We start from the raw sequence: 11,107 nt of genomic DNA on the forward strand, positions 1-11,107 counted from the left end.
TGCTTAAATGAGTAGTTGTATATGGTGTATTGTTGAGCCAAAGGTCTATTGTTGCCTATTCTGTTGAAGAATTTCAAGTCCATAATATAAATTAGTACTACTGATATACGAGCAATAACAAGAGTACGCCATATTCCCTATTGACGGAGACATCTTACTTTCATGGAGTGTTCTTTATTGGAGATTTGACATAGTAGCTAGAGGGTATTGTCTCTTTACAATGCTAGACAATAAAAGAGGCAGAGTACTAGCCTTACAAAGGCTATATTGATCATTGATCTTGATACATTTTCTTGGACTGATATTGGTAGTTTGATCGAGATGAAACATCCTTGATCAATTGATAACATGATGGAATAGGGCTGAACAAAACTCTAGAAAACAAAGTAGCAGGCCAAGTTTAATCTTAGACGAAGACTCATGTTTAGGCCTAGTTGGGTAGCTTCAAGGACAAAGTTGAAATTTGTTTAGAAAGAGTGTTTGTTGCTCATGTTTGTGTAAGAGATGCCTTGTATATGTTGAAGTTTGTTGAGATATGTTGCTAGGGTCTTGCCATAACAGATTGAAAGTCACTCCAAAGCTAGGGGGAGCTATGGAGAAAGGCTTTCTCATATAAAGATGACCCCTTCTTGGAAGAGCTAGTAGACTTAGGGTTTTGTAAAGCCTAGGAATGATATGAAGAGATCCCTAGGGTTTGGGGGTAAAACCCTAGAACTAGACCTAATATCAATGAGTCCGTTGAATGAAGAAGCCCTAGTTCTTGCAATTCATGTAAGGAAGGAAAGGAAGGTTGGTTACATGCATTAGTAGTTGATGACGAGGATGAGCATTTCTAGCTTGATGAGTTTGCAGAAAGCAAGGATCAAGAGGGAGTTGACAATTCCCTACAAAAAATAAGTACTCTATATCTTTCTTCCTTGATTATTATTGCTTTATTTTTGGCCAACCTCTTGTCTTTGTATCTTTTGCTTGGTTATAATAATTTTTTCCATGACCTCCTAATGGGGATTGCAAGTACATCGTGAAGGTTGCCAAGGCTCTTGCGGCAGATGGAAGCATTGGGAAGAAAGAAGCGAAGTTTGTGGCAAGAGGACTCTCCCAGGATCAAGCACAAACTCAGCTAGAGTGATTTGTGTTCAAAAGGGAGAAATTATATTGACATCTAAAACCATGCTAGATGTCCAGAAGAGCTCCTAGTTCAGAGAGAGCAGGAAAGCCAATAAGTTTGAAGGATGCCATGATGGAGAAAATTGTGCCAAAAAGAAGTCAATGATGACTTCCAAGTGGATGTACGAGATAAAGTATGCAATATATGGCAACACAGAGAAGTACAAAGCAAGATTCATGAGGATTCTCGCAGAAAGAGGGAGAGGACCATGAGGAGACACTTGCACTAGTTGTCAGTTACACTTTTGTTAGAACTATTATTTCTATTGCTTTTGTTGGAGGCTACATCATATGGATGTAAAGAATGCTTTCCTCGATGGAGTAATTGAGGAAGAAGTGTGCATAGAGCTACCTTAGGGCTTTGAAGTACATGAGAGGAAATCTCATGTCTGCAGACTGAAGAAAGCTTTGTACGGACCTCGGGCATGGTATTCTCGGATTGATGGATATCTGATGAGTCTTGGTTGATCTTGTTATCATATGACTTGTTTTTGATGGGAGTAGGATTCACGAGACGGAGGGAGCAACAGTGGCATGAGGATTTTCTTCCGTGATAGAGGGAGAAATCAAGCCCTGCTTCAATGTTAGAGGGAGTTGACCTCTGAGTTCGAGATGAAGGATCTTGGTTGGATACATTACTTCTTGTAGATCTTGTTATCATATAACATGTTTTTGATGGGAGTAGGATTCACGAGACAGAGGGAGCAATAGTGGCATGAGGATTTTCTTCCGTGATAGAGGGAGCAATCAAGCCCTGCTTCAATGTTAGAGGGAGTTAACCTCTGAGTTCGAGATGAAGGATCTTGGTTGGATACATTACCTCTTGTAGGAATTTACAGGGTAAGTTCCTCAGAAAGAATACCAAAAGGACACCGCTCACAACCAGATCTCAAATCAATACACCAGTATTTTTGACGTGGTTAAAACCCTCAGAGTGCAAGGAGGGAAACAGTCCACGGCCTGTCCCAACGTGGGTACAGACAATTTATTAATCAAAGAATGAAAATTTACATAAGCTTCTCTCATGCACGGATTACCCGAACAATGACCCTCCATGCGCTTTAAATAGAACTCATGGACCAATCGGGTGTCAAGCCACGGATCAAGTGTCGGTAATACCGAGGTGAGAGTGAACCGTCGGATCACTACATATCGTGACCGTCGGATTGTAAGTTACAAAATGTACAACGGTAAAGAAACACACTTTACCTAACTCTAACCTAACTCTATGCTAGACCAAGTTGAACTTAACTATATCCTATGTGTCGGAAATATCCTAACATCCCCCCTTAAGAACAACTTGGGATAGGATTGAAGGATTTACAAATATGACACAATAGGAGAAGGAAGGAGGCACTAGAGCCTATCCCCCCTTAGTGACAACTTCCTGAACTCCAAGCATATATCGAAGTTTAGTGAACTTCGCCTCTGTGAGAGCCTTTGTGAAGATGTCTGCAACCTGATCATCCGTTGGACAATATTGCACTTCAAGAACATGGTCATGAATGAGCTTTCTGATGAAGTGCATGTGTAGTTCAATGTGTTTGCTGCGCTGATGCTGGACTGGATCTTTGCATAGCTGAATGGCACTTTGATTATCACACCAAAGTGTGGTTGGATGCTGCTGCTCAAAGCCAAATTCGGATAGGATCTGACGAAGCCACAAGGCTTCCTTACTAGCTTCCACGGCACCACGATACTCTGCTTCTGCTGACGAAAGAGAAATGGCAGCCTGTTTCTTACAAGCCCATGTAATAGGTCCTGAACCAAGAGTGAAGACATAACCGGCAGTAGACTTCCGATCATCAAGGTCACCAGCCCAATCAGAATCAGTGAAACCAACTAACAGAGGAGCTGCTTTGGCACTGTAATGAATCCCAAACTGTACTGTACCTCGAACATAACGAAGTATTCTTTTAGCTGCTTTCCAATGACTTTCACGGGGGTTTTGCATAAAACGAGCAACAAGGCCAACAGCAAAGGAAAGATCAGGACGAGTATGGGTTAAATACAAGAGTTTTCCGACAAGTTGACGGTATAAGGTAGCATCAACTTCAGGAGAAGTACAAGAGACTGAAAGTTTGACTCCAGACTGAAAGGGAGAAGGGGCTGGCTTACAGTCTTCCATGTGAAAATGACGAAGAATATCACAAGCATACTTGGACTGGGAAAGGAAAATACCTTCTTGGGATTGCAAGACTTGAAGACCGAGAAAATAGTGTAAGTGTCCTAAGTCTGTCATTTCAAATTTCTTTTTAAGGCTGGACTTCACATGGTTTATAAGGTTGGGATCACTACCAGTAAGAATAAGATCATCAACATAAAGAACAAGGATGATAAGAGAGTTGCCCACTTTCTTGGTGTAGACAGTATTGTCAGAATGACACCTAGAAAAGCCAGATTCTAAAAGAAAGCTATCCATTTTGGCATACCAAGCCCGAGGAGCTTGTTTGAGGCCATAAAGGGATTTCTTAAGTCGACAAACGAGGCTGGAGTCTGTTTGTATGAAGCCAATGGGTTGTTCCATATAGATTTCTTCCTGCAAGTCCCCATGCAAGAAGGCAGATTTAACATCCATTTGATGGACTTCCCATTTTAAAGAGGCAGCAAGGGAAAGAACAAGGCGGATAGAGTTCATTTTGGCAACTGGAGAGAAGGTTTCAGTGTAGTCAATGCCTTCAACCTGTGAAAAGCCCTTAGCAACTAGACGAGCCTTATGTTTATCAACTTTCCCATCTGGTCCATACTTGGTTCTGTAAACCCATTTGCATCTAACAAGTTTGCGTCCCTTTGGTAGAGGAACAAGATCCCATGTATCATTTGTCATCAATGAATGATATTCTTCATTCATAGCTGCTTCCCAATGTGGATGGCCTGAAGCTTCTGCAAAAGTGTCAGGATCATGATTTACTGGAGCTTGAGCCAGTAAAGAAGAGGCTCTTTCAAACTGAGAACGTGTACGTCGCTGATCTGTAGGATCACCGGCAAGATCACCTGCTGCATCCCGAGTAGCACGGACCCATCTTGGAAGTTGAGGATCCTGAGAAGGTGGGGGAGGATTATCATCCTCGCTTTCATCATCAGAAGAAGAAATGTTTTCAAAGATAGAAGAGATAGGAAGAGGTGGCACATCCGCCGGACTAGGCTCGCAGGCCGATTTATTTTCATCAAATTTTACATCTCTTCTAATGATAACATTTTTGGACTTAAATGGAATAAGTCTATAACCTTTTACATCTTCAGAATATCCAACAAAAGTACATTTCTCACTCTTAGGTTCTAAAGCTTTATGCTTTTCATCTGGAATATGGGCCCATGCTTCACTTCCAAACACACGAAAGTGACTTACATCTGGTTTAATGGAACTCCAAGCTTCTTCTGGAGTGATATTCTCTAGAACCTTAGTAGGAGTGCGATTGATTATATAATTTGCACAATTAATTGCTTCGGCCCAAAAACTAAGACTGAGTCCTTTAGATTGCAGCATACAATTAGCCATTTCCTTTAAGGTGCGATTTTTCCTTTCAGCTACACCATTTTGTTGTGGAGTGTATGGAACAGTATGTTGCATTTGAATTCCATTTTCGGTGCAAAAGTTGATGAATGCGTTTTTAACATATTCTCCACCATTATCAGTTCTTAGCTTAAGAATTTGATGTCCAGATTGTTTTTCAACAAATGCTTTGAAGGCCAAAAAAGTGCTAAATACTTCGCTCTTGAGTTTTAAGAAGTATACCCAAGTGCGTCTAGAGAAATCATCAATGAAAGTTAAGAAGTACTTGCAGCCAGAGAATGAAGCAACAGGAAGAGGACCACATAAATCACTGTGCACAAGCTGTAAAGGGGCTGAGGCGTGCCAAGAGGCACGTTTGTCAAAACTGTCCCGATGATGTTTTCCGAGTACACATCCGGAACAAACACCATCTTTGCAAGATACCATAGGAAGACCTGTCACCATATTTTCTTTACATAGATGCTGAAGGGAGCGATAGTTTAAGTGACCAAACCGCTCATGCCAAAGTTTGCTCACTTCATCATTATGAGCAACAAACACTGAGGGAAGATGGGATGACCCAAAGTTGTGAAACTTATACAACCTTTTGGAATCATCAGCAAGACCAGTAGCTAGAATCTGTTTAGGATCTTTTAGATCCTTGATTACAACATCATGAGGTGAAAATTCAACAATTTTACCTTCACCTGAATGAGTTATCTGATAGACAGATAGAAGGTTGCAGGATAAGTTTGGAACACATAATACATCATTGAACTGACCATTGTCTAGATGAACAGTTCCAGTCCCTACAACATTAAGAGATCTATCATCACCAACATATATATTTTTGGTGTTACAATCATTTAAAGAAGAAAACATGGCTTGGTTTTTGGCCATGTGACAAGAGGCTCCAGAATCAATGAGCCACTCATGAGAATGAGAAGAAGAAGAAGATACATTTAATGCATAACCAGACTGAGATGATTGACGATGACATGCAGAAAGTGCCGTTCCGGAAGTTGAAGTTGAAGTAGGCTCCAGATGGATGTTATGTTTCTTCATTGCGGCTTCCAAGGCTTCCATCTTCTTAAAGCATTTAGATTCTAAGTGGCCATCTCGATTACAAAAGTTACAATGTCTGTCAGTCCTCTTCCATTTGTTTTTATTGGTCTTGTCATTTTGCTGAAATGATCTTTCATCTTGAGGCTGAGTTGGTTTAGGACCATTCCTTTGAGGATAAGACTTCTTAGGATTCTTTGAATTTGGTTGCTGCTGGGCGGCTAACGCTTTCGAGGAAGAGTTTCCAAGATTAAGAAGACCAAGGTGTAAGAGTTTTTCTTGTTCTCTTATTAAGGAATCACAAAAGGAGTCAAAGGAAGGGGGTTTGTAGTCTTTGCCTTGACAAATGAAAGCTTCCCTTGTAGAATGGAAAGTGGAAACAAATACAGAGTAGGCTGGTCCCAACTTAGTAAGGATGGAATAAATAAGGTTACCATCTTCTTTCTTAACTTTAACACCTTCCAAGAGATATCTAAGGGTCTTGAATTTGGACAAGAAATCTTCAATGCAAGAAAAATTATTAGGATCCAAAGTAAGCAACTCATTCTCAAGTTGATGGGCTCTAATTTCATTTTTAATCCCAAAAACTTTAGCAAGTTTTTCTAATGCTTCATGAGGAGTTTCAATTTCTGCAATGTGGAATCTAAGATCAGGAGAAACAGACATTCCTATCAAACCACGTGCTTGATCTTGTCTATTTTCCCATTTTTCGGCCTTGTCTTCATCTTTGGGTTTCTTCTCTTGGTCTGTGGCTATTCTGAAGAGACCTTTACTTCTAAGTAAATCTCCCATGTAGGCTACCCATTGGAAGTAGTTAGTGCTGTCAAGAATGACTTGGCATGGACTTTCCATTTTTTGAAAAAAATCCTGAAGCTGAAGATGCTGAAAGTAAGTGGTCCAATGGATAGATCTCGAAAAAATAGGCGGTTTTAAAAAAAACGGCTCTGAAAAAGGCTTCCGGATGAAGAAGATATGGCTTTTTGAAAAAAAAATTGTTGACGTTGCCGGCAAAGTGCGCGAATGTGCGGGAATGAAAAAATCCGCCCCCACAAAATGGAGACTTGAACCCAAGACCTCTACTCTCTTAAAAAGTCTTTGAACCAATTGATCTATACAAAATATTTGAGAGAGAGAGAGAGAGAGAGAGAGAGAGAGGGGGGGGGGGCCTCGATTTGCGTGCTTGCCTTGGGAAGGCTCTTTTCCCCTACAAAACACAAAACACAAAACCCAACACGAATATGCAAAGAAAAACGAACCTTACGGCTCAAAGTTAGCTTTAGCCAAAAAACTAGAATTTTTAAAAAAAATCTCAAAGTTAGCTTTTAACCGAAAAACTAAATATTTTTCTCAATGTTTCTGATTTTCCAAGATCACACTAAGGTGCAGGGAAAAGAGCATACGCATGAGAAAAATCCTTTCTTTCTGTTTCTGATTTGCCCAGATCGCACAGAGTCGCAGGGCAAAGAGCATACGCAGAAATGAAAGGTATAGATCCGGGAAAAAAAAGGCTAAATAAACCGAAACCGAAATAAGCAGAGAGAAAATGACAGTAAACTGCAAAAAAAACACTGTATACCTCCCGATCTGAAAAATGACGCAGCTAGGGCTACCGGAAACCTTTTCGCGTGAAACGAAAGGGGTTCCTCACTGAAACAGATGCTCCGAACGCAACAGAGCAGTCCTCTCGGCCCGAAAGCAGTCAGAAACAGCAGATCTAGGAAACGACAGCCGCATGCAGTTCTACCGGCTTCAGATTTGGATCACCAACGGACGCGGCCCTCAAATAGCTCCGATACCATGTAGGAATTTACAGGGTAAGTTCCTCAGAAAGAATACCAAAATGACACCGCTCACAACCAGATCTCAAATCAATACACCAGTATTTTTGACGTGGTTAAAACCCTCAGAGTGCAAGGAGGGAAACAGTCCACGGCCTGTCCCAACGTGGGTACAGACAATTTATTAATCAAAGAATGAAAATTTACATAAGCTTCTCTCATGCACGGATTACCCGAACAATGACCCTCCATGCGCTTTAAATAGAACTCATGGACCAATCGGGTGTCAAGCCACGGATCAAGTGTCGGTAATACCGAGGTGAGAGTGAACCGTCGGATCACTACATATCGTGACCGTCGGATTGTAAGTTACAAAATGTACAACGGTAAAGAAACACACTTTACCTAACTCTAACCTAACTCTATGCTAGACCAAGTTGAACTTAACTATATCCTATGTGTCGGAAATATCCTAACACCTCTTGGGACTATAAGTGGGGCAAAAGCCGGGTGAGATCTTCCTTGGTCAAAGGAGGCATATTATTACGATCTTGCAAAGATTTGGGACAACCAGTCCATGGCCACTCCCGTGGTAACTAATCTAAAGAAGCTAAGTGGCATAGGGAGCAACCAAGATTGCCACAACAGGATCTGTTTTAGTGTCAAAAGGAGCACCTAGTTAGGGTGACCGAAAAGAAGCTGTGGTGATGGATCTAGTGAAGGAAGTCGGTCAGTTTACAAGGCATGGGACACATGTCGAGGTACCGGCATGGTACAGTTGGATATGGTACAACTGGAGGGATATACAGATTCAGAATGGGCATAGAGTGCTGAAGACAGGAAGAGCACATCAGGATGGTGATTCAATTTGGATTCTGCAATGATATCATAGATGACAAGGATGCAGACATTAGTTGCACTCAGCACTGCAGAGGCTGAGTATATTGCAGTTAGTTTGGCGAGTTGTTAAGCAATGTGGTTTCGGAACGTGCTCGTAGTATTGCTTGATCAGATGCTGGAGACGACCGTGATGAGAGGTCGAAGCACATGGTACAAAAGGGAGCAATGAGGCTCCTATGCATTCATACAGAGGAACAGGTTGCTGACATTCTCACAAAGCCTCTGTCCTAGGATGAAGTTTGTATACTTCAGGGACAAGCTTGGAGTGGTTGAGAATGCTTCCCTTGGTTAAAGAGATTGTTGATGTTGTAGCATAAATTCGGCCTGTTTGACCAGAGTTGACTAGCTGTTGCAGAAGGCCAAATATCTCTCTATTTGACCAGATTTGACTTGTGTCAAGTTTGTGAACAGTTTGACCAAGTTTGACTGGCTAAATCAGATGTACATTTGTTTAATTGGACAATTTCTCCTAAGGAAAGATTGCTGGATTTTTTCCTTAATTTTCTCAGGGTAAACTTTGTCTCTTGTGTTTGGCTGTCTCTTCATGATCCTACTGTCATTATTGTTTTACTGTTGAGATTTTTTTATGTATAATAATTATCAGATTAGAAGATCATGAAAAATCAACAGAGAAGACTGTCCAAGAAGAAGTTGGATGTTTCTTTTTTTATTTCGCTAATGATTAATTACCAAGATGCAGAGAAGGAATTTTGTCTAGTAGAGCCCTTGCAATCTGAATTTGCCTGAGATTTACATAAAGCTGAACAGAGCCATTTCACTGTTGGTTTTTCAATTTGGGTTTCCTGGGTAAAATCTTTGCATTATTATTGTGCTTATGGTTGATCTGTTCACCACTGTTTCCTCAAATTAATTACAATCTGCAAGTTTATTACAAATCAGCTTTAATACACAGTCAAATAGCAAACAGAGATAAATGAATTTAGTTTCCATATTAATTAAGATCCATGCTGGTGAATTGACTTTGCCATAGGTTGAGCGATCATGGATTAACAATAATGGAGTTAATATGGCTGGCACTTGTATGATGAAATCTCATTTTGTAAAAGGTGGTCTTTTTATAATTTCAAAGATTATCTATGTACAATGGTTGGAGGCAACAAGCTACTGACTAATTTGACCCTGTCTAGTCAAACTTATGAGATTACAACTGTGTACTCTAATTAATATGCCAAGAGAAAATACACTAAATGAGAAACTAGGACAAAACCACATCATGAGAGAATGAGAGAGCTTTTTGGTACACATCTACCTTTGTCATGATAAAATTATAAATGTTTCTTTCTGTTACTCTATATATGGATGATTGTACAGAATTTGCATAAAAATGCATGTACATCTGCTCTCATTTTCATTATATTTCTCTAGCTTCTTGCCCTGCTTAATCCTTAGATCTAGGATAAAGATCTAAAATAAATGGTCTCATAATATTTCCCAACATTGTTCTTGTGATTTGTATTTGCAGATATCTTTTATAGATTCGTGGCTGTTATCGCTTAATCCTATTAAGCGTTTGCTTCTCCGTACAATGCGGAAATCTGAAATCAGCGATGGTTATCAGGGTCTTCAGAGACATGTTGTCTATGCATTTGGTGATCATTATGACTTGAGGAAAGAGCTCAACATATTGAACCTTCTAACAGGGTATTATGTTTACTGCTTCTACAAGATATGCTTTTACCTTGTGTAGTTATGTTCCTTCCAAAATTGTATTACATTTCAGTCCTTACTTTGAAATCAGCAATTGAGATTGACTAATAGATTGGAGTTGAATCATCTCAGTTGTTTTCTTTCTGATCTTTTTGTTTGGCAGTTATATATTTTTGCTAGACAGCAAAGGTAGAATACGCTGGCAAGGTTTTGGGATAGCTTCAGATGACGAGGTGTCGTCAATGCTTTCATGTGCGTCTTGGCTACTTGAAGAGCAAAGCAAGTAGTTATTGTAATTTCTATCGATCTGGTTCACATCACTCATCAATCTAACTGTTATTTGGAAATTAATATGGGCTTCCTACCAATTAGTGAGTCTCCACAGCTTCGAGTCTTTTGAAAATTAGACTTTCCAACTAATAATGGATATGACATATATATGTAAAATCATCAATTCTTTCACGTATGTCTTGGCTACTGGCTATTTGCTGTTGGAATCTACTGATTTGGTTCATATTTTTTCATTATTTGGAAAATGAAGATGGACTTTCTACGATTAAGGAGTCTCTGCGGTTTATTGCCTTTCGAAAACTCTGATTGCCTACTCAAAATGCATATTGAATATTCTATATATGTACAATTGGGAGGGTTGTATGTTTACCGCTGTAACTGGTTTACATTGCATGGGTTGCTTTAGGACATGTGAAACATGTGATGGAATCATTAATTATATTGCATTATAACAGCACTCAGGTAGGTTGTCTCTTTCAAGTACGAAGGGAAAGGTTGCTTCAAACTTATTCCACCAATTAAATATTCAATAATAATATGCCAAAAACAGTGTTGAGATGGATGAACCAATAATTTCGACAATTCTTCTCACTGTTCTTTAAATCAGCCTGAAACCAGGGAATATCTCAGATCTAAGAATTCTGCTATCAGAGTTATGGTGATAATTATCTTCTGGATCCATCACATAAGTGATTTATAAATTGATGTTTCAGATCAACTAATCTGGTCCATCATCATGATCAAGAAT

General features: G+C 39.8%; 1 protein-coding gene across 2 annotated transcripts in view; it reads left to right on the forward strand.

Annotated features, from left to right (window-relative positions):
- LOC149198753 (uncharacterized) overlaps window positions 1–10,634 on the forward strand; it is a 152,010-nt gene extending 141,376 nt beyond the window's left edge. For both annotated transcript variants that reach the window (XM_089402150.1, XM_089402149.1), the window contains 2 exons: window positions 9,884–10,062; window positions 10,232–10,634. In XM_089402150.1, coding sequence (XP_089258276.1) covers window positions 9,884–10,062; window positions 10,232–10,355 — 303 coding nt within the window. In that variant the 3' untranslated portion in view covers window positions 10,356–10,634. The remainder of the gene's footprint in view (window positions 1–9,883; window positions 10,063–10,231) is intronic.
- Window positions 10,635–11,107: the final 473 nt, after the last annotated feature.

This window comes from Pinus tabuliformis, chromosome 2_1 (assembly GCF_031772625.1).
Source record: "Pinus tabuliformis cultivar Carrire ecotype Pingquan chromosome 2_1, CPIR1, whole genome shotgun sequence".
Lineage (NCBI taxonomy): Eukaryota > Viridiplantae > Streptophyta > Pinopsida > Pinales > Pinaceae > Pinus > Pinus tabuliformis.